The following is a 25,606-nucleotide window of genomic DNA, read 5'->3' on the forward strand; positions in this document are numbered from 1 at the left end:
CTGGTGGAGGGGACTAGTGCCTGTGTTCTGGTGGATGAGGCTGGATCTTGTCTTTCTGGTGGGCAGGTCCACGTCTGGTGGTGTGTTTTGGGGTGTCTGTGGCCTTATTATGATTTTAGGCAGCCTCTATGCTAATGGGTGGGGTTGTGTTCCTGTCTTGCTAGTTGTTTGGCATAGGGTGTCCAGCACTGTAGCTTGCTGGTCGTTGAGTGAAGCTGGGTGTTGGTGTTGAGATGGAGATTTCTGGGAGATTTTCACCATTTGATATTATGTGGAGCTGGGATGTCTCTGTGGACCAGGGTCCTGAAGTTGGCTCTCCCACCTCAGAGGCACAGCACTGACTCCTGGCTGCAGCACCAAGAGCCTTTCATCCACACGGCTCAGAATAAAAGGGAGAAAAATTAGAAAGAAAGAAAAAGAAAGAAAGAAAGAAAGAAAGAAAGAAAGAAAGAAAGAAAGAAAGGGGATAAAATAAAATAAAGTAAGATAAAATAAAATAAAATAAAGTTATTAAAATAAAAATTAGGGCTTCCCTGGTAGCACAGTGGTTGAGCTTCCGCCACCAATGCAGGGGACGTGGGTTCATGCCCCAGTCTGGGGAGATCCCACGTGCCGTGCAGCGGCTGGGCCTGTGAGCCATGGCCACTGAGCCTACGCGTCCGGATCCTGTGCTCCACCTTGGGAGAGGCCACCAGAGTGAGAGGCCCATGTACCACAAAAAATTAATTAATTAATTAATTAATTAAAAATATTAAAATAGAAAAAAATAATTATTATTAAGAAAAAAAATTTTTAAGTAAAAAAAAAAAACGGATTGACAGAACCCTAGGACAAATGGTAAAAGCAAAGCTATACAGACGAAATCTCACACAGAAGCATACACATACACACTCACAAAAAGAGGAAAAGGGGAAAAAATAATATATCTTGCTCTCAAAGTCCTCCTCCTCAAGTTGGGATGATTCCTTGTCTATTCAGGTTTTCCACCGATGCAGGGTACATCAAGTTGATTGTGGAGATTTAATCCGCTGCTCCTGAGGCTGCTGGGAGAAGTTTCCCTTTCTCTTCTTTGCTCGCACAGCTCCCGGGGTTCAGGTCTGGATTTGGTCCCGCCTCTGTGTATAGGTCGCCGGAGGGCGTCTTTTCTTCGCTCAGACAGGACGGGGTTAAAGGAGCAGCTGATTCGGGGGCTCTGGCTCACTCAGTCCGGGGGGTAGGGAGGGGCATGGAGTGCAGGGCGAGCCTATGGCGGCAGAGGTAATTGTGACGTTGCACCAGCCTGAGGTGCGCCGTGCCTTCTCCCGAGGAAGTTGTCCCTGGATCGCGGGACCCTGGCGGTGGCGGGCTGCACAGGCTCCCGGGAGGGGAGGTGTGGAAAGTGACCTGTGATCGCACACAGGCTTCTTGGTGGAGGCAGCAGCGGCCTTAGCGTCTCATGCCCGTCTCTGTGGTCCGCGCTGATAGCCGCGGCTCGCGCCCATCTCTGGAGCTCCTTTAAGCAGCGCTCTTAATCCCCTCTCCTCTCGCACCAGGAAACAAAGAGGGAGTAAAACTCCCTTGCCTCTTTGGCAGGTCCAGACTTTATCCTGGACTCTCTGCCGGCTAGCTGTAGCACACTAGCCCCCTTTAGGCTGTGTTCATGCAGCCAACCCCAGTCGTCTCCCTGAGATCCGACCGAAACCAAAGCCTCAGTTCCCAGCCCCCGCCCGCCCCAGCGGGTGAGCAGACAAGCCTCTCGGGCTTGTTAGTTTTGGTCGGCATCGATCCTCTGCGCGGGAGCCACTCCGCTTTGCCCTCCGCACCCCTGTTACTGCGCTCTCCTCTGTGGCTCCGAAGCTTCCCCCCTCCGCCACCCGCAGTCTCCACCCGCAAAGGGGCTTCTAGGGTGCGGGAACCTTTCCTCCTTCACAGCTCCCTCCCACTGGTGCAGGTCCCGTCCCTATTCTTTTGTCTCTGTTTATTCTTTTTTCTTTTGCCGTACCCAGGTATGTGGGGTGTTTCTTGCCTTTTGGGAGGTCTGAGGTCTTCTGCCAGCGTTCAGTGGGTGTTCCGTAGGAGTTGTTCCACGTGTAGATGTATTTCTGACGTTTCTGTTGGGAGGAAGGTGATCTCCACGTCTTACTCTTCCGCCATCTTCCCAGTTCTCCCCGACCCTGATATCTTTTGAGCGGAGAATTAATATGATCAAATTCATTTTTTAATCATCATATCAGAAGGGAAATCTGGTCCACAATATATGTTGGAAGGAAGGTGATAGAAGATCCAGATGGCTGAGGGATTGATAACGGAGCATTAATGCAGGAGGTACTTCTGAGACTGACTCCTGAGAACAGAACAGCAGCCTGACACTGAGGGGTGACATGGTGTGACCTCTAGTGGAGAGAACTGACTTGCAATGCATTGCAATTACTTCAAGGTTTCCTGCCTGAACACCTCAGTCATGATTAAGCTCAAGTTTAAGTTAACATAACAATTTCTAAAGGCCATTCAAGATCTTCTAACAGAAAGTATGAGCATATTGAGATAGTTATAACGGTGGTAAGAAAAAAAGTAGAAACAGTGCTTTTTCAATAAAATATTCATCTTTTCTCCTTTGGGATTTAAAAACAGATAAAAGTGACTTTTACACTGAAAAATAGAGAAAATAATTTTCACGTATTTCCTTTCCTAAATTATCTGATGGCATTTTCCATAGGGACTATTATTGATTACACAAATACAGAGACGTAAACAAACATTCAACCACTTTTTTATCTTTTATTCCTTCTTGGAATATCCATTCTCATCTCTTTCAACTGTTTTTCAGCCCTGCTTTCTTTATACATTAAAAAGTCTGCTTCTTCACTGACAAGCCCCCCCTTATTCTTATTTTTACTCCTGAATGTTGTAAAACTTTAAAATGGAGCAATATACCCCTTTCCAGATAAATATATATCTTGAAACTCCTTTAATCTTTAGCTGCTAAAGAACTGAAAACTCTCAAATTACAGGAAATGCCCGTGAAGTTTTAGGAATGATGACACCATTATTTCAGGTTTTCTGTAAATGTATGCCCATAACATGAAAGAAAAGAGCAAAGGAAAACATTCACTTAGGAGTAGTATCTTGTTTCTAAACTCCTTCAAGTGTCTCTGGTCTTCTCTTGAATGTTTTTTTTTCTTCTTCTTCTTCTACATCCTCACGTGTTGGAAGAAGCAAAATGTACCTACAAATATCTTGTGAACTTGAAAGCCTTTTGTTACTGGGAAAACAAACAAACAAAAAAACCCTTTGGTTAAAGCACAGAAATTCTTTCTACCAGATAAACCAGTAGGCAAAATGTAAAGCACATTTTTGAAATTGTCCTTTCTTAGAAAGATAAGCCTAATAAGCATGAATAAAATAAAGGTATAGCTTATTAACCCAAAAATGGTATCTAACTGGACCACACTCCTAATCCTAAGTATGAAATGTTTTCCTCCAACCAAATGCTAAAATACGGCTCCCTGTCTCCTTAAAAAAATTTTTTAAAACATCTTTCTTCCTTTTGTCTCTTCAGGAAATCCACTTCTAATAATAATGGGTCAGGCATGTCCCTAGGACAGATGCTATTTCATGTAGGTGGTAAAACTACTGCAGGTTTTGCTAACTGTAAGGTTTTTAAAACAGTTCTCATCCAGAGTAAAAAGTGGCATGAGTTTTTTGCTTTTGAGAACAATCACCTCTCTCCTACCATAAGCATGCTATGAAGAATCCAGAGACACAAGTCAAAGAGACTATAGAAAGAGAAGACTTGGAAGTTTCAAAGAAAATATTTGTAAGTGACTCAAGAAGCTTAACTGCTTGGAGTGTTTTGAGTCTGAACTTCAGCGTTAAACAGACAGCACTGGGTGGGTGGGGTTGAAGATGAGGATATATTCTCTTCCTTAAATCTAAAGTGTCAAAGTAGTGAAAATGGCAAAATTCAACAAATGCATAACCATCATTTAACTAGTAAACTGTGCAGGGGATTTCAGGGTAGTGGGCAAGGAGGAAACCAGAGTTCTGCTGACACTCTGGTTTGTTGTTGTTTTCACGAGTAGAGAAAATTCATTACATGGATGATACTATGAAGAGTCTCTACCACTTGACAACTATGTGAACTTTAGCATGAACCTTAAGCCTCACTATGCCTAACTGTAAAATCGACCATGTGTTAGTTTTCTATTGCCACTGCAAAAATTACCACCAACCTACTGGCTTAAAGACAACACAACATTATTATCTTACAGTTCTGGAAGTCAGAAGTCTGAAATAGGTCTCACTAAGCTAAAATCAAGCCGTCAGCAGGACTGTATTCCTTCTGGAAGTTCTTGGGGAGAATCCATTTCTTTGCCTTTTCCAGCTTCTAGGGGCCGCCTGAATTCCTTGGCTCATGTCCCCCTTCCATCTTCAAAGCCAGTAATGGCCAGTCAAGCCTTTCTCATCCTGCATCTGACTCATAAATGCTTCCTCCTTCCACCCAGAAGGACTCTTTTTATTACAGTGAGACCAGCATATAATCCAGAATACTCTCCCATCTCAAGGTCAGCTGTTTAGCAGCCTCAATTCCATCTTCCATTCCTCTTCACTCCACTTGCCAAGAAGCATAGCATCTTCACAGGTTCAGGGGATTAGGACATGGACATCATTGAGGGCCATTGTTCTGCCTACAACAGAGCTCATAGGTTCATTGCGGGAAATAAATGAAATAACAACATAACATGCACACTGCTCACACACTGCTTATAGAAAGCCCTCAATAAATATTATTCACATATAAAATTTATAGAGAAGATAGACATGACTCACTAAATGTAACCTAGCTAAGTGCATTCAACGTAAACCAGAATGTATATAATGCCTAGATTTTCCTTAAGGTCCTTAACTGAGCCTTCCTATTTATGTCCATTACATTTTGAATCACTCCCTTTTATATCTCCTTTATAATTCAGGTTCAGTCGTATTATGGATAGAAAGCATTCTCACATACGCTTTCCTGAGGTCATTGTTTCAGCAGTGATGATAGAGTTCACTAAGGGAAATTACCAACTTGCTAGAGTTAGCAAAAAGACACAGTTACTGAGCAAGCAGGACACGTCTCCAAAGAGAAGTCACACATAGAACATCAAGCAGGAACCTCTAAAGGGAAAATTGGGAGTTCCACTGCTTTCCATTATGCTCTATTCAGTTCTGAGACCTAAATTCCTGCTGATTTTTCATCTTTTAATCACTTCACATAAGTTAAGTGTCCTTGGGAGACACTACAGAGGGTAGCACATATCTCATCCCATTGATTCTAAATTAATTTGATCTTTTAACTCCCAGATACTGCACTTCCTAGGCTGCTAAAAAAGAAACCATCTTAGGGTGACATTTTTTCTGCACAGTAGAAACTGTGGTTTTTGGCAAAATTACATTTAATATTTATTTCAACTTGCATTGAAATATAACTTTGGCTATATACAAGAAATTTTTCATAACAATAATAAAAACATATAAAATAACATGTGTAGGAATAAATTTGATTTAACATAAGGACTTTGTCTAATGCTGTTCAAGACATAAGTATAGCATTACCCATTTCAAAGGGTATCAACTCCTGCCTGTGGCAACTTTTTCCCTGGAGACTATGATCATTCATTTAAAAATATGTATACATAAAAGAGTCAACTCTCACAGGAAGATAAAAGAATAGATGGGTTATCTTTTTCAGATCAATACCAGAAATCTACCCAATGAATATTAAAATAATAAGGTAAAGGCTTTATTGAAGTTGAAAGAGTCACAATTATTATCACTGGTATCTGAAAGATTTTTAAAATCTCAACTATCACTGGGACTATTACATATTATTGGTCAGTATATTGGTGACCAAATAATAGATCTATGAATTTGATGACTATGAAGAAAAGTCTTGAGAAAAATATTCTGGGTTAGGCTGACTAAATAAAATAAGAAAATACTGTAAATTGTATAAACTTGAAAATATTTATATTTATAATTCTTATGATATCATAAATCAAAAACTACAAAATTAAAATAAAATGAAAATAAATTTCAGAACAAAGATAATGGGAATTATCTCTTATTTTTCTTAAAAAATTTAAATAAGAATTCTCCTAGTAAAAAGTATATATTAAATAGCTTATGATAGGCAGTAAAACTAACTCTGGGTAGGCACAAGAAGACCTGTCAGAAACAAGGGGCTTGATCATCCGTAAGCCGAGTGACCTCTCTGAGCCTTTGTTTTCTCTCCTCTTTAAAAGTATTTGTTATTTGAAGCTCTGAGAGTTCATAAAAACCCTCGTTTTACTGGGTAAAATACTAGGGACCTACAGAATAGAAATGGCTTCAGGAGGACAAAGCAGGAATTGCACATCTATGTCCTTTCCATTCCACTATGCTGTCAATAAGACTCCCAGTGTGTCTACCAACCCTCAAATGTCCCACTTCTTTTCTCTGGGGTAAGTACACTGAAAACAATGGCAGACCCTCCAGATTTTCCCCATTCACTTGGAATACTGAGAAGTGGAGGAGGAGACACATTGCTTACAGCTATTATTTGAGATAAAATGGCTGCTGGAGGAGAAGACATAGGCATCTTGACGGCTCAAAGGCAGCTAACCAGGGGCTATTTGAGAGGCAAATGACCACTCTTTTCCTTGAGGCATCACAAAGCAGAACCCTCAAGGTACTCTCTGATAGGTTGAGTATTATGGAATCTTCATGTTCACAGTTCTTGTACAACATTCTGAGAGGGAAACCTAGACCAGGAAGAATGATATTCTAGTGATATTCTAGTCTAGTGGAACTTATGAAGGAGGCCTTGTGAGCTATAGTGAGTAGTAGGACTGAAGAGGGAAATAATATTGTACAGGCAGATACAGCAGAATCAAAAGCACACATGAGTCTAGGTTAGGTAAAGGAAGAATTCATGTCATTGATCTTCCATTGCCCAGAGCCTTTTTTCAGCTTGCTAAATGTCTACATTGCATATTGGAGACCCTTTTTGTAGCAGCAGCAACAGGATATTTACACTGCTTTCCATGGCTACATACATAGAGTAAAACATACCTTTTAACAATCAGACACCAATTAAACTCACCATATTCTGCTAGGTGTGATATATGTTTCTCTTATTTTCTGCTGCTTCACAATAATTAAGGCTCATTACAATGTCTAAGATTTAGAATCTTAATATATCTTTTACTTCTGTGTATCGTCTCAGAAGGGTTTTAAAAATATTTTCTGGGGTCATAACTATAATGGATTATGCACAAAAGGACTGTGACTGACTCCTGAGCATGATATATAGTGATAACTATTTATCCATCAACTTCATCTAGAAAACACTAATAACAAGAATTGAAAACTTTAGTTGTATTACAAAAGTAACACGTTTATCTTTCAACAGTTCCTATTGAATTGTCTCTGCACAATACAATTACTTCACCATAACTTTTCAGTTGAATATATTTTCTTGTCCCCTGTTCTATAAACTCTGGACTCAGTGTAGACTCAATTTTTTTTAGGTTCATCATTGCTTTTAATCTTGTATTTTTTTCTACACTAGCCATCTACGTTCACCTGTATGGCTCCCACCTCAGAATGGCACCTAGCCATCCCAACTGTACTCCCTTGTGAATTCCTATGCCTTCATTTGACGGACTATCCCAGATCCATTCTCTTCCCAATATTACATTTAAAAGTCAAAGAACCAAGGACATCTTTTAAAAAGTTAATTATAAAATACTCCATTTTTCATGGATTTTTAAACAGATGGAACTGTATTAGATGATTTTTTTTTCCTTCGGCAAGTTGTTTTGATCAAATGATGTAAGAAAAGAAGTTTTCTAAGTCCCTAAGTTCATACTGATCAATTTCCTTTCTGATTCCAATTTCAGAAGTTCTTATTTTTATTTATTTTCTAGTTCTTTTCCCTTATTTTTAAAATTTTCACCTTTTTTCTGTTCTATATTTCATATACAAAAAACTATATGTACTGAAAGACAATTAGCATCATAATAATTTCACTTCAATTGGACCTTGCTTGAAAACAACTGAAAAATATACATGTGTATATATATATATATATACACACATATATGTATATATATATACATATATGTATATATATACATATATGTATATATATATATATACATATATATATAGTGACAATGCAAGTAAACAAGAACATAGAACATTAAGGAAGAAATAGCAAAATAAGCAATTAAAAAAATCTTACTTCATTTTATCTAAGTCTATGTAATCTTCATGATTTTGTGTGAACATCTGTTAGTATCTGCAGGTATATGTCCAAAGAGAATCCAACAAATCACAAACTCAGCTTCCCCCAAATGTTTTTGATTAGTCCCTGCAATATATTCTGAATAGTCTTAAAATTCATTCCAAGAATAACATAATCACTGATTTGTCTTTGACAGACAGATGTATGAAATTTTTTGTCAGTTCCTGGATATTCCTCAGAAGTCTACTCACTTCTCAAATATTTACTTGTAAAATTATCCTGTGCAAGTCACTTAATCTTAGTTTCAATATCTTAATCTACACAATAAATGTAATAATAATACCTCATACAAATATTATGAACACTAAATTTTCGGTGAATATAAAAATTTTAATAAATATAAAGGTCCTAGCACAATTTCTAGATATAGTAATCACTCATTTATCATTTTTACTAGTAATAATAATATTATTATTACTGAGGTAAACCTTGAGAAATTTACATGGATTAAAAAACGTTTAAATACACAAATACTTTTTCTCAAACATACATTTTATATGGGTTCAACCCTTCCTCCTACATAGTCAACAGTAACATATTACAGGTTTTTTTTTCTAGATACACCTTATGTATTCATCCCATATCACAAAACTAATAATAATAATAACCAAATTTACCATGATAATTTTCTATAGACTATTACTATTTCATATGAATTAATTCCAGAGAGAATAATGCTTCAATTAAAATTAAAGAAATTCAACACATATATTTGAATTTTAAAGTATAATTATCAAAATATTTATATAAATTAAAACTAGTTAGTTACAAAACTCATTTATATAAAATAGTGTTACATATCATATAATTGACCAATCTGTCCTTTGAAAGACAGTCTATAAATTGCATATGCACAATCCTATAATAACTGCAAAACAAAATAAATCATTAATATATAAATATATTTATAGATGTACATATTTTTTCATGTGAACAATTAAAAATAATATTCAAATTAACTAGAATGTATATAATCTGTATATAGTCTTACCCTAATTAATGAAGTACAGTATTTATTTATTTGTTTATTTATACATATATGGAAATGAAACATATGGAAATTTGTACATTTACTTCAATTGGTGTCAAATTTGTTAATAAAAAAATGAGTACACAGTACAAAAATATTGTCATTAACTTATGACTTAAATTCTTTTGTTTCATTTACTGTAAACTGCTCTGAGGTATAATTTTTATGTCCTCACAAATGGTAATTTTTACTGTGAGATTAATTTATAAGCAATTTAAACTCCAACTGATAAGTTGAATAATGTATTGATAAATACATTACTAAAGAAACAAATCTATTTTCCAGAACCAATTGTGAATGATAAATTGGTGTACACACATATGAATATCTATTTATCTATAATGTATAAATAATATACTACCCATAATCAAAATATCTTTTTTTTGATTCATGTCAGTCTCTTGCCATATATAGACCTAAGCAATAGTTCATTCATGTACAAATATTCACAGCACTTGCCACAGATATACATATTCTTTAAGTGCATATTAAATTTTAATCACAAAGCTGTGGTCTTCTATTTGAATGGGTTATTTATTTATCTGAAGAAGGGGATCAAATTTCTCAACTGATGTAGCTACACACATTTGTATAATTTGTCACCCTGCAGTTAAGGCAGTTTCTCCAGAGCTGCATTAATCACTGCACCTGTGAACTGAGACCTATTCTGAGTGTTTCATTATAGTATATTTGTAAACTTTATTAGCAAAGATAAGTCAACTTAAGATAAATGTGCATGATTTAATAGAGGATCTCAAAGATTTACCAAAACAATTTCCCTGTCAGTCTAGAGTTTCACAAGTATATGTTATATCCAAGTAGGTTTATTAGATGAATAAAATTAACTAGTCACATTTCCAAAGCTTGTGTAACCCTTAGATCAGGCATGTAACTCTTAAATAGCAAAGCCTAGAGAGGCAATAAGCAAAAGGCTGAACAATCATAGAAAATAACCCCCAGGTACTAGCAAAGTGGATCAACATTTGACTCAGAAACTAGGAAACAAGAACAAAGAAAGATAAGCAAGAATAAAGACTGATAAGCCACTCCTAGCTAAGGGCTTCACCAATACCAATGGAAAGAAATGAATCAGTTATAGTAAACCATAGTACTTTTATATGTATATTATTATCATACGAAAGTTCAAGTAGACAGAGGTTCAGGTGCCAACTCAGCCATTAACCAGCTCTGCCCTATATGACAAGTTATTTACAGGCCTCAATTTCCTTGTAAGTAAAATGGAAAGATATCTATCCATAGGATTATTTTGAAGGATGGTAAAAAGTAGAGGTCACTTAATGCTTACATATCTATGTTCTTGTTTAGTGACCATAATAGCTCAATCTTACAGGACTGTTATAGGAGTTAAATGAGGTGAGCTCATCCTTTTTCACAAAAACACAAAAATCACAACTACCAAACAACCAGTGAAAAAAATCACTGGAAACTACCAAAAAAATGCCCTACATCCAAATACAAAGAAACCACTATGTGACATTAGGAGGGGCACAATCACGATAAAATCAAATCCCATACCCACCAGGTGGGTGACCCACAAACTGGAAAATAATTATATCACAGAAGTTCTCCCACAAGAATGAAAATTCTGTGCTCCAAGTCAGGCTACCTAGCCTGGGGGTCTGACGTCAGGAGGAGGAGCCCCCAGAGCATCTGGCTTTGAAGGCCAGCAGGGCTTGATTACAGGAATTCCACAGGACTAGGGGAAACAGAAACTCCACTCTTAGAGGGTGCATGCAAGGTTTTGTGCACACCAGGACCTAGGGGAAAAAGCAGTGACCTCATAAGAGCCTGGGCCAGACATACTTGCTGGTATTGGAGGGTCTCCTGTGGAGGCAAAGGGTGGCTGTGGCTCACTGAGGGGACAAAGACACTAGTAGCAGTAGTTCTGGGGAGTACTTATTGGTATGAGCACCCCTGGAGGCCGCCATTTTCTCACCAAGACCTGGCTCCACCCAATAGCCTGTAGGCTCCAGGGTTGGGATGCCTCAGGCCAACCAACCAACAGGAAGGGAACACTGCCCCATGCATCAGCAGACAGGCTGCCTAAAGTCATCCTGAGCCCACAGCTGCCCAATAAATGCACCCCTTGACATGGCCCTACTCACCAGAGGGAGAAGACCCAGCTCTACCCACCAGTGGGCAGGCACCAGTCCCTCCCACCAGGAAACCAGCACAAGCCCCTTAGAACAGTCTCATCCACCAGGGGACAGACAGCAGAAGCAAGAAGAATTACAACCCTGCAGCATGCAGAATGGAAACTGCAATCACAGAAAGTTAAATAAAATGTGACAGCAGAGGAATATGTCCCAAAGGAACAAGATAAAAACCCCAAAAGAACAACTGAGTGAAGTGGAGATAGTCAGCCTACCTGAAAAAAAAATTCAGAAAATGACAGTAAAGATGATCCAAGATCTCAGAAAAAGAATGGAAGCAAGGATCAAGAAGATACAAGAAATGTGTAACAAAGAGCTAGAAGATTAAAGAACAAACTATGAGATGAACAATACAATAGCTGAAATGAAAAGTACACTAGAAGGAATCAATAGCAGAATAAATGAGGCAGAAGAACAGATAAGTGACCTGGAAGACAGAATGGTGGAATTACTGCTGCAGAACAGAATAAAGAAAAAAGAATGAAAAGAAATGAGGACAGTCTAAGAGACCTCTGGGACAACATTAAATACACCAACATTCACATTATAGGGGTCCCAGAGGAGAAGAGCAAGAGAAAAGACTGGAGAAAATATTTGAAGAGATAATAGCTGAAAAATTCCCTAACATGGGAATGGAAACAGTCATCCAAGTCCAGTAAGCACAGAGAGTCTCAGGCAGGATAAACCCAAGGAGCAACACACAGAGACACATAGTAATCACACTGACAAAAATTAAATACCAAGAGAAAATATTAAAAGCAACAAAGGAAAAGCAACAAATAACATACAAGGAATTTCCCATAAGGTTATCAGCTGATTTTTCAGCAGAAACTCTAGAGGTCAGAAGGGAGTGGCACAATATATTTAAAGTGATGAAACGGAAGAAACTACAGCTAAGAATACTCTACCCAGCAATGTTGTGATTCAGATTAAACAAAGAAATCAAAAGTTTTACAGACAAGCAAAAGATAAGAGAATTCAGCAAAACCAGACCAGCTTTGCAACAAATGCTAAAGGAACTTCTCTAGGCAGAAAAAAAAAAAGGTCACATCTAGAAACAAGAAAATTACAAATGGAAAAGCTCACTGGTGAAGGAAAACATACAGTAAAGGTAGGAAATCATCCACACACAAATATGATATCAAAACCTGCAATCATGAGAAGAGGAGAGTAAAAATTCAGGATATTGGAAATACATTTGAAATTAAAAGACCGGCAACTTAAAACAATCTTGTTTATATATAGGCTACTATATCAAAACCTTATGGTAACTGCAAACCAAAAACCTACAATAGATACAAAGACAAAAAAGAATAAGGAATCAAAATACATGCTAAAGTTAGTCATCAAATCACAAGAGAAGAGAACAAAAGAGGAAGGAAAGAAAAAAAGCCTAGAAAAACAAATCCAAACAATTAACAAAATGGCAATAAGAACCATACATATCAATATTTACCTTAAAAAAGGTATTCCATGCAAATGGAAATTTTTTTAAAAAGCTGGAGTACCAATACTAATATTAGACAAAATAGACTTTAAAATAAAGATTGTTACAAGAGACATAAAAGGACACTACATAATGATCAAGGGATCAATCCAAGAAGTTAAAACAATTGTAAATATATATGTACCCAACATAGGAACACCTCAACAGATAAGGCAAATACTAACAGCCATAAAAGGAGAAATCAACAGTAACACAATAATAATGGCGGACTTTAACACCACACTTTCATCAATGATGAAATGATCATCCAGACAGAAAATCAATAAGAAAACACAGGCCTTAAATGACACATTAGACCAGATCGACTTAATTGATATTTATAGAGCATTCCATCTGAAAGCAGCAGATACCCATTCAAGTGCACATAGAACATTCTCCAGGAATGATCACATGCTGGGCCCCAAAGTGAGCCTTGGTAAATTTAAGAAAATTGAAATCATATCAAGCATCTTTTCCAAGCACAACACTGTGAGATTAGAAACCAACTACAAGGAAAAAACTGTAAAAAACAAAAACACATGGAGACTAAACAATATTCTACTAAACAACCAATAGATCACTGAAGAAATCAAAAAGGAAATAAAAAAATACCTAAAGACAAATGAAATTGAAAGCACAATGACCCAAAACCTACAGGATGCAGCAAAAGTAGTTCTAAGAGGGAAGCTTATAGCAATACAATCTTACCTCAGGAAAAAAGAAAAATCTCAAATAAACAACCTAACCTTACATGTAAAGCAACTAGAGAAAGAAAAACAAATAAAACCCAAAGTTAGTAGAAGGAAAGAAATCATAAAAGCAGAGCAGAAATAAATGGATACAAAGAAAACAATAGAAAAGATCAATGAAACTAAGAGCTGGTTCTTTGAAAAGATAAACAAAATTGATAAACCTTTAGCCAGACTCACCAAGAAAAAAAGGGAGGACTCAAATCAATAAAATTAGAAATGAAAAAGGAGAAGTTACAACTGACACCACAGAAATACAACCAACTATATGCCAATAAAAAGGACAACCTAGAAGAAATGGACAAATTCTTAGAAAGACACCATCTCCCAAAACTGAACCAGGAAGAAGTAGAAAATATGAACAGACCAATCACAAGTACCAAAATTGAAACAAAGATTTAAAAATTTCCAATGAAAAAAGTCCAGGACCAGATGGCTTCACAGGAAAATTCTATCAAACATTTAGAGAAGAGTTAACACCTATCCTTCCAAAACTCTTTCAAAAAATCACAGAGGAAGGAACACTCCCAAACACATTCTATGAGGCCATCATCACCCCAACACCAAAACCAGGTTAAGATACCACAAAAAAGAGAAAATCATGGCCAACATCACCAATGAACATAGATGCAAACATCCTCAACAAAATACTAACAATCCAAATCCAACAATACATTAAAAGGATCAAGCGGGATTTATCTCAGGGATGCAGGATTTTTCAATATCCGCAAATCAATCAGTGTGATACAACACAACAACAAATTGAAGAATAAAAACTATATTGTCATCTCAATAGATGCATAAAAGGCTTTTAACAAAATTCAACACCCATTTATGATGAAAATTCTCCAGGAATTGGACACAGAGGGAATATACTTCAACATAATAAGGATCACATATGGCAAACCTCAGCCAACATCATACTCAATGATGAAAAGCTGAAAGCATTTCCTCTAAGATCAGGAACAATACAAGGATGTCCACTCTAACCACTTTTATTCAACATAGTTTTGGAAGTCCTAGCCACAACAATCAGAGAAGAAAAATAAGTAAAACTGCCACTGTTTGCAGATGACATTTTACTATACATAGAAAATTCTAAAGATGCTACCAGAAAACTACTAGATCTCATCAATGAATTCAGTAAAGTTGCAGGATGCAAAATAAATACACAGAAATCTGTTGCATTTCTATACACTAACAATGAAAGATCAAAAAGAGAAAGTAACAAAACAATCCCATTTACCATTCATATATACAATGGAATATTACTCAGTTCAGCCATTAAAAAGAATGAAATACCATTTGCAGCAACATGTATGGACCTAGAGGTTATCATACTAAGTCAGACAGAGAAGGACAAATATCATATGATATTGCTTATATGCAGAATCTAAAATGAAATGAGCTTATTTACAAAACAGAAACAGACTTAGAAAACAAACTTATGGTTACCAAAGGGGAAAGGTGGGGAGGAGGGATAAATTGGGAGTTTTAAAATAGACAACCAAGGTTTTCCCTGGAGGTCCAGTGGTTAAGAATCTGCCTTCCAATGCAAGGGACATGGGTTCAATCCCTGGTTGGGGAACTAAGATCCCACAGGCCGCAGGTCCACTAAGCCCATGTGCCACAATTACTGAGCCCACGCAGTCTGGAGCCTGCATGCCACAACTAGAGATAAGCCTGTGTGCCACAACTAGAGAAGCCCACGTGCTGCAAAGATACCATGTGCTGCAACTAAAACCCAATGCAGCCAAATAATAAAATAAATAAACTTTCTAAAAAATAGATAACCAACAAGGACCTACTCTGCTCAATATTCTGTAATAACCTAAATGGGAAAAGAATTTGAAAAAGAATAGATATATGTATATGTATAAATGAATCACTTTGCTTTACACCTGAAACTGACACAACACTGTAAATCAACTATGGTCCAATATAAAATAAAAATTAATTTAAAAAAATTAAATAAAATGAAAAAAGAATAAAATGAGACAATGTTTTTAAATGCTTACCACATGGCCTTGCACCTGTAAGTACTCAAAATAAGTAGTTGTGATTAGGCATTTCCAATAGCAGCAGTGAGAGCAGCAGTGGTAGTAGTGTTCCATATGTTGAGTTTAAGATTCTTCAGCTAATAAATCTGCTGTCATTTTAGGTCGAATCCACTCCTTAATTTGAGTCCCAGTTTGAGTGTGCCATTTTTATACTAAGAGTAAAAGAAGAACACACACTTTGAGCTCCTGTCTCTGTGTCCTCAGTTCTGGCAAATCGTAGCAAACAAAAATAATCATGTAATAAGTGATTTACACTTTCCTGACACATTCCCTTTTTTATGTGTGGCCCAATCTTACTCCAGGCTACATATATGTAATTTTATTTAATGAATGATGTAAATTATTTTGAAAATGTAAAGATAAACTCAATTGTGTCTAATATTTATTTATAACAATTCTAAACCTGGTTTCTGTTAGTTTTCATCTTAATAATAACCAGTGTTGCATGGTGCTTTATGAAATCAAAGGGTTCTGAATGCATTTCAGCATTGCAACATTTCCACATAAGAAATGCAAATGGTTGTTTTCAAATGAAGAAACCAAGGAATATGGAGGATAAGTGGTTTGTCCAAACCACACAGTGGCATGGGGGCTCAGAATTTTAATGAGGTCTGTTTCAGAAATGGAACTCTAGGGCTAGGGGAGCATAAATTGCAGAATACAAGGTGAAGGACTGGGGACCAGGTAAGGGGCTGTTGGAGCTGTTCTGGGTAGTGATGAGGGATGTTTGAACTAGGGCAGTGTAGCAGGAAAGGAAAAGAGGAAATGGTTAATAACAAATGGAGTCTGGGGAGAAGAATGAGGATTCCTAGGATTTTTCATTAGTGTTAGGGTGGATGCAACTACACTAACTGAAATAAAGACCAAAATATATGATGATGATGATGGTGATGACGATGACATAGTCAATATTTCATAAGCACTTTTTTTGCAAGGCATCAATTCAGACACTCTATACTTCTTTATCCCTCACAACCCCATGAGGTAGGTTCAATTTACTAGCCCTATTTTATAGATAAGAAAACTGAGGTATGTAGAGGTAATTAACATGAGAAGATGATAGAGGGCAGAACAGTTCTTACTTTAAACCTATAGCAAAAGGACCAGAGAGGCTCGACCTAAAAAAGGGATTTTTAGGAGTTCATTAAAGAATGAGTGGATTAGGAAAAGAAGGGACATGGGATATCTGCTCCTCTCTCCTTCCTCACAATAATTAAACTGTATTTTATCTATGAATCACAGTTTTTTTCTCTGTCTATATTCTTGGGGAAATATCTATACAATTTTAGGACCTCATTTATAAGAATGTCATTTCAACGTATAAATCACTATGAAGATGAATCCAGATGCAATTTGATTTTTAAAAATTGAGAATATTTCTCAAAAGATATCATAATACCAGATAAATTCTTTCTTAAAGCACACAAATAAGCTATCATTCTTAAATAACTCTTAGTATTATTAAACAAAAAGATCAAGGTAAGATTTTGAGCCCATCTTATAAGAAATATAAATATTCAGCAGGAAGTGCAGAGCATATGAACACTGAAGGATAACTATTTTAAATGATCAAGATGTTATCAACTGTTGATCATAAACAAATACATTTTAAATGAAATCAACTGTTTAAGGAAATAATTAAACATTATAACAATTATGTAGCTTGGAAAAGTACTGAGATCAGAAATCCTTGTCAGACTTGATGGCATTAGCAATTCCCCTGATGGCTTTCAGGTAAAATTATTTGAAGCACATTCAATATATCACAAAACTATAAAAATACCTTCTCTTGCTGACTTTAAATTTCTTTCCCTTTATGGGCACTCACAAACGGATGGAGTCTCCTTATTGAAAATAAATTTTTCCTAAATAAAATAGGGAAAGAGTACAAAATGTTTACATTATGAAGAATTTTAACCAAGGTGGCATGTTAAGCCATTTATTTTACTGGATTATGAAATTCCCTAGTACCTTAACGTCTGTTCAAAATTCACTCTGAAAGTCACAAACCCATTTGTGCTCCACTTACTACCAAGCTCTTTGAGTTTATTTGATCAATGTTTACTTCAATAACATTCTGAGAGAAGGTTAATTCATGGCATTTCTGTTTGAATTTCTATTCTCATGAGAGTAATTGAATGACAGATAACATCTGTGGACTATATTCCAACTGCCAAGCTAAGTGATTTCCATGCGTTACCTCCTATTTAGTTGAATCTTTGCAAAAGTATATGACGCAGAAACTGGTACTATTCCCAGTTTACAATTTGAAAACAAAGTCTTCGTGATGATAAATAATTTCTCAGGTCTTCTGGTCATTGAAATGTACCTTCAGGATTCAAATTCCTCCAAACTCTTCAGCCTGTTGGTTCAGCATCAATTCAAGCAAAGGAACACACGTTCAGCAGTCACTTTCCCAAACCTATTTTAAATGTCAGTGCCACTTGTTAGAAGGAAGCCCCCAAGTGTTCTTAACAAAGACACACATTGCTGACTGTTCCTGCATGCTATGAATACTGGCTGGCATGAGTTCCTTAGATGCACAATCTATTTTTTCTCTTGACTTTTCTCCAGATATATTACTCTGAATTCACAATATTTTGCTCTGCATGTGCTCAAAAGTCATTCAAATTTAAAAGCACAACATCCCCTTTAAACCCAGAAGGATGTGAAACATGTCCCCCTAATTTAAAAGGGAAAATATGTCCCTTTCTCTTTCTTCCACTCTTGCATTTATTTTCATATGACTTAGATATCCTAAAGATTCACTTGGGTATATTCACAACTGCCTAGAGAAGTATCTAGAAGTGTCACAGAGGCGTGCATGGAACATGATTCCTTGCCCAATCCTGCCCATTCATTACACACACATTCTTACTTTCTAATTTGCAGGATTATGCGGCCGGAGGATGAAACACAGACATGGCAGCATTCACAAAGGCTATGAAGGGCATGAGGCATTTCTTCTTTTTTGGGGTGAGCCTATTGAGAGCCTCCTACTTCCTGAACATATGATTCTCCTTTTCACTTGTGCAGCAGACAGAATTAGACTCACTACTTCATCCAATCTACCTTCAACTTTCTGAGGGTCACATAATGAATCAAGAAATGGGTCATGATTGAAGCCTAGATTTAAAATTCTTTGTCTAGCCAAATTCTGCCTCGTGGTTGGCTCCCCTTCCCTCAGTTATTTAAGAAGCCAATACTATTTCCCTCACCTAATAACTTGCAGTGCTTCCCAGTGTACCACACCATAAGTGATTTTTATGACCATATTATTCACAGCATCAACTGAGCTGCTTGTCATCTTGATTTTTTTTCTAATGTAATTTCATTGTCATTTAGGTTTAACATTTCAGAGACTTGAACTTCAATGCACTGTACTATTCAAAGTTGCCTGGGGATGTGTGCTGAGCTGTGCTTTTCCCCAGTGATTCAAGGAAGAACATTATTCTTCCTTCTTTATTGCTCCAGTCTTCCACTCTACACTTCCACAAATCACTGTAATTTGCACCACACAGTACACTATCTGCACGAGGTGTCCTGTAGCAACTTCTGAAATGGCCTATAATATTATAAATCACTGTGCTATTTTGGCATAAAATGTTACTTAGGTAAATAGCCTTTGTTGTGCATTTTTTCTCTAGAGAACTATTAGTCACATTTTATTGTTCACAAAGACAGACTGGTATGAATCACATTTTTCTGGGGTTTTTTTTTTGCTTGTTGTTCGGTGGCTACTATAGTTTAAAACTACACTTTAGTCCTTAATAGATGCAATGTCATTGAATAAAAAACATGCATATGAGTTCAAGCATTAATAAACTGGAAGTCACTAAGAGAGAGTTGATGCCCATTTTGAATATTTTTATTAATCATTACTTTGTTACTTGGTATCTGCAACAAACATAGAACAGATTTATAGGATATGGCAAATAGCTTAGTTGAGCAAACCCCTGACTTTATTAGGTCAAATACAGGAGAGAAACAACTACCAAGCAAAAGCTGGCCAAAACACAGCTTTGGATCACATCAATTCTGATGCTTTATCTACTTTCTGTGATATATCAAATTGTCCTTCAAAACTGTACTTGATTCACTTTTTTGATGGGTTGGATCTAAAAAAAATTCTAACTGATTTTCAGAGCTTGAACTGCTGCTTCCTCTATCAACTGCATCAGTCAGTGTTTGATCAGAGAAGCAGAACCACTAGGAGATATATGAAATAAGGGATTTATTATAGAGATTTGAGCTTAAATAGTGACAAAATCCAAATCCACTTCACCAAATCATTGCTCAACTTTTAATTTATCTGATTTCCTTTCTCCTCTAAACATTTTCCTAAAAATATTAAGAGAAACTGCCAAATCACCATGCAGTATACATTCAAGAGAGCAGAACAACAGCGCTGTTCAAACTGGTATCTGGATACCAACTCCAGGATAACGCTTCCAAGCTTTCAGTAAAAGTCATAAAAATTCCATAAAAGACAAAATGTATAAAATCAAAAATTAAAAGGGATAGACAACATGATGACAAAATCTGAATGAACTCTATGAAATTTTAAAGCATGTGGAGTAAGATTAATGAAAATCTACTTGTTATGGGTTGAAATGTGTTTCCTCAAAATGATATGCTTAAATCTGTTAAAATATTCAAAGAGTACAATTTAACTGATCTAAGCAAGTTTTATTATTTTGCTTCACGGAGTAGACAGTCTCCCCTCTCAAGAGTCCACAGAACTACAAGGCAAGGAACAGGGCTGTGAGGTTTTATAATAAAAGAAGGCAATCAGGGAATAAGAGAAGAGTATTTGGCTTAAATTTGTTGGCTGGGATTGCAGATCTGACCTTATTTAGAACAAAGAAATCATTACAGATTCTTGGCAGTTGGGGATTGCCTGGCTGGACATACTGTGTTTCTGGTAAAGGGGAGTATTTACACGAACACAAAAGTTATCTAAGTTTTGGTTTGCTGATGTGGCATCCCACCAGGAGTGGATCCATCTTGGGCCTAGAAATTTATTTCAACAAGTCCTAATCCCCAGAACCTCAGAATATGGCCTTATTTGTAAATGGAGTCTTTACAGAGATAATCAAGTTAAAATGAGGTCATTAGGATGGCCCCTACTCCAATATGACTGTTGTCCTTATGAAGAGGGGTAATTTGGACACTCACAGAGGGGAAACAATGTGAAAACAAAGTGAGAAGATGCCAGGTAACTGGAGTAATGCATCTACAAGCCAAGGAATTCCAAGGATTGCCAGTAAACACCAGAAGCTAGAAAAGGCAAGGAAGGATTCTCTTCTAGAGCCGTCAGAGAGAGGATAGCCCTGCTGACAACTTGATTTCTGACTTTAGCCTCAAGAGCTATGAGACAACAAATTTCTGTTGTTTTGTGCCACCTAATTTTTGGTACTTTGTTACAGCAGCCCCAGGAAACTAATACACTAACAAGGCTTCCTCACATGGCATAATTCATAATATGGCCCTATGCCGGAACTTTTTAACATATTCTTCATTCTAGGTCACCCTCTTCAGGTTGTTGTGTAAACTGTACTAAAAGCTCCCATGGGCACCCACCCTCTGCCTTGCAAATTCCTTCAGATTTGCCTTGTATGTGTATGCTCTAACAATATTTGTTCATCCATTCCACCCACTCTTGCTCATTTTTTCATTTCCAAACTGATTTTCACCCTGAGTTTGGCCCCTTTAACAAGTAGCTCAGTTCTGGACTCTGTCCTTTATTTCCCCTCTTGAGAACAGGCCACACAGTGTGGTTCACTGATTCACAGCACCACAGCACCTGCAACACCGCCCATTCTTGTTGCTCCTCACCTTGCCCACAGCCAGATTTGAAAGCTCTAACATAAGGTGATAGAAAGACCAATAAAAATGTTTCTAGATAACTGAACTTAAACTTTAAAGCACCAAAATATTTTACAAAAAAATAACAGAAGTTGATGAATAGATTTTTTGGCTTGTTGATTCAGGATTATCAGTAAGAACATCAATTATTATTCTAGAGTACTATAATAGTGCCTTTGGAAGCTGTTAAGTTGTTAAATCTGCCAGACTATTAAATGGACTCATTTTTAAAATTCAGAGAATTCTCCCCAATTTTAACATGTTTAAAGTTATTTCTGTTAGTGTGGCAACTTTTTAAAATTTTTTTAAAATTTTTTCCTTCTAACCAGCACTGTCCAAGGATATCAGTTAAACTGGCTTATATTTATGAACATTGGAGATGAGCTGCCAGAATCTTCTTTCAATGGACGACTTGTTGCCCCAGCAACAGGTTTAGTCTCAGCTACAGAGAAAGCTGTTACTCACAAGGGTACCCCCTTCCCAGGGAAACTTGTGTCCAATAACCAATAGATATATAGATATATGTATGTATGTATGTTCATATATGTATGTGTGTGAGAGAGATTATATACGATATATCATCATTTCAGATGGTTGATTGGTTATTTGAGAAAAGCTTACCTAAATATCCTAAGATATCACCACAACTCTTGCTGTATTTAATTATATTTGATGAAACCTATTTTATCAAAACATTACTATTTTGTGTTCTGAACATACCACATTGATTTTCTAAAATTTTTTAGCACTAACAAATTTTATTTTTAAAGTTTTTAGTTATTAATGATTTTCATTGTAATTTATATAAATGTGTTGGTTCTAGATTAAATAATAATTTTACTGTTGACTTAATGGAAATTTAATTAAAAGGACTTTCATCACAATTGGAGTTTTATATCAGGTGCTTCTGAGCAAATACAACTGATTTAGATAATTTTTCTATTATGTCTTTATAACTGGTAATTGGGGTTATGAAATTCATCTTTGAACTTGAGTGTACTTCTTTCTTGAGCAATTAAAATGAATTGTGTACTGAAAACTTGCTGCCTCTACTTAGCCGTGCTGTGACTTCACAATAGAATAGAGAAAGAAACTTGGCACCCATCACTATCATCATATTGCAATGAAGATATTTTGAAATAACCTGTGCCAATAATATTTTCATTAGATTGTCCACTGCTCAAAAAAAAAAATCACTTGCTTTAAAAAAGTCTACATACAATGCGTGTAATTTGGTCTTAAAGTTTTTTGATCATGATGATGATGATAATGATGGTCGAAGTATTTTGAGAGAGATACATGGCAAAGAGAAAATAAATAGGCTATATTTGCATCAGTTATTGTTAAGAGTCTACTGGCAGTACATGAACTATTTAAAAACCTTAAAAAGCTTCTCAATATTTTACTCATTTATTTCATGTTAAATTATACTTATTGGACTGGCATCAAGTTTAAGATATGGTTTTGTGCCCCAGATTTAGAATGCCGTATCTATTTTTAAGTTTTAAAAGCAGATGCTCTAGGGAAAATATCATAAAGATTCTTCAAAGAAAAAAAAAAAAACTCCAATACAGTCTTGACTAAACATTGAAATAGACTGTCAAGCTGAACGGTTACTGATGATGACCCTAGTGGAGATGCCTGTTAGCTGTATTTTCAAAAGCATCCAAGTCATTCTGCAGTCTCCTGGTAAATTGTCAAATCTGTCTGGAATTGCTGTTAGGTTCCAGCCATATCTGTCTATTCAAGAAAAGCTAAAAAAGCAAAACACTACCAATAGACTTTGGCCTTTGAATTTGATTTCTCGTCAAAGAGAAGTTGTTGTGTATTTCTTCTTTCCTAAGAGCATTTACCCTTTTAGTGAATTGACTGAATTACACGCTCTACAATAAAAGAAAATTTCAGAATAAGTTCAAACATTAGAACAGATACCTGAAACAACTAAGAAGTCAACCAATATAAGATTTTAAGTTTAAAAAATCATAAGACTTACAGTTTTAGAATTACTACTTATGGAGCAATTCACTTAAGAGGTACTGAAGAGCTTTCAGCACTAGAATATCTTGAGAATAAAAATATACCAAAGAAGTAATTAACTTTGAATAGAAACTGTGCAGAAGAGGTAAAATACCAACTCTGATAAATAATTTTCTTTTCCTCGGTTCAATTCAGGGAGCATTATAGCATAAGAGTCCCAAAGTAATGAGAATAGTCATCAGAAGTCTTAACTATTAAGTGACATAGAGGAACCCTGGAACTTACAGGATAGGCAGGCCACAAGGGAATGGGGGCCCAGACAAGAGTCTGCATAATAAGGATTCAAGCAAGTCAAAGAAAATTTTTAACCAGTACAATGCACCAGTAACAAAAATTGAACTTAAAACTTCTGAAGGAACTTATTACAACCAAGTCTTCACTGGTTTCTGTGTACTTAATGCCAGCCCAACTAGGGCAGGCTTACACACTGACATGATTCCTGACCCTCTGTGTAAATGCAATACCAAAAAATATTTGGTTTGGTGATACCATCTATGGCTACTCCTGCAACAAATGAAAAGTTCCAAGAGAGTGATAGTTCTAATTACCTCTAAGTATCTGTTACACCCATCACTATAACTATGTCGGCACTCTTTCTTCTTCTGTGTCTTTGACAGTGTTTGCAACATACAATTCTGATCTTGGAAGAGAGACAAGCGTTCCTCCAATTCCATACAACTTTCTTCACATAGGAGGAAAGGCTGGGAATAAATTTGTTAAGATAAAGACACTATTTTTCATTGGTGGTTAGGTATGTCCCTAAAGAATCTAATAAAGGAAGTATTTCTTAAGCCAATTACTTTATTATTTTTCTCATAGGTAAATATAAACATAGAGAAACACAAATAAATATCTGAGTTTTCAGAATAATGTAATTTAATAGAAGATATACCATCACTCTTTCCCACAAAAAATCCCGGTTTCTGTTACTATTTGTGCCTTTAAAAATTATAATGATACAACTTTTGTACAGAGAAAATGGAAAACATCAAGCTGTGAGCATTCAAGAAATCATTAATTACCTCCTCCTAAATTCATGAGTGTATGTTAGTTAACCCTGCAATTACAATAATTCTTTAGGTGATCTGGTGCTTTATGTCAAAAATTGAACTGCTGAAATAAATACCCTTAAGGAAGAAGTAATAGTGAACTTACAACCCCCTCATTACTCCAAAATTGGGAACAGGTTAGGTCCTTGGGATTATTGGGGTAGGGCAAGGCTGTGAAATTGAGTTGTAGCATAAGTTAGAACAAATGACTTACCTAGTTGTTAATTTAAGTCAGACAACTAATAGATAAAAGCACACAAGTGACATCAGAAAAAGTCAAAAGCAGATAAGACATAGGGAAAAAGCTAGTATTGAAGTCAAGAGAACAAAGTTCACTGCAACCCAAAAAACCCAGGTCAGGTACAAAAAGGGTCACAGGAAAAATCTAGAATGTTGGCTTGTTTTCCAGGAGAATAGCCAGTCTGAAGTGTTGAGGCCAGACTATGACCCTTATGTTCAGAGGACTAAACCTAATTGGACAAATCCACTCTTTTGCTGAAGAATCCCTATGGGAAAAGAGAATTATTTCTTATCCTTTAAAGGCAGTTATGGCTACATCATCTTGCCTAACTCTTGGAGAGCCTATTTTATTTCTTGTTATATCCCCAGTACATAAAAATGTGTCTGGTACATAGTAAACAATAAATATTTTTACTTAATACACCAAGAACTCATTAAAGGTATCTATGTTTTCATGGGTTCAAAATTGTCAATGGACATTTATTAACTAATACAGCAATACTGTTTCACCTGTATATAACACTTTACATTTCATGAAGTACTTCCACCAGTATTATCCCATTTGAATTTCAAAGCCAATCTGAAGTATATATTAACTATAA

The 25,606-nt window shown here is 36.2% G+C and overlaps 1 protein-coding gene across 1 annotated transcript in view; it reads right to left on the reverse strand.

Moving 5' to 3' along the window:
* Nucleotides 1–6,601, reverse strand: part of CNBD1 (cyclic nucleotide binding domain containing 1) — a 438,365-nt gene extending 431,764 nt beyond the window's left edge. The window contains 1 exon segment of the mRNA XM_024126961.1: nt 6,514–6,601. Within this exon segment, the coding sequence (XP_023982729.1) occupies nt 6,514–6,601 (88 nt within the window).
* Nucleotides 6,602–25,606: the final 19,005 nt, after the last annotated feature.

This window comes from Physeter macrocephalus, chromosome 15 (genome assembly GCF_002837175.3).
Source record: "Physeter macrocephalus isolate SW-GA chromosome 15, ASM283717v5, whole genome shotgun sequence".
In the NCBI taxonomy this organism is placed as follows: Eukaryota; Metazoa; Chordata; class Mammalia; order Artiodactyla; family Physeteridae; genus Physeter; species Physeter macrocephalus.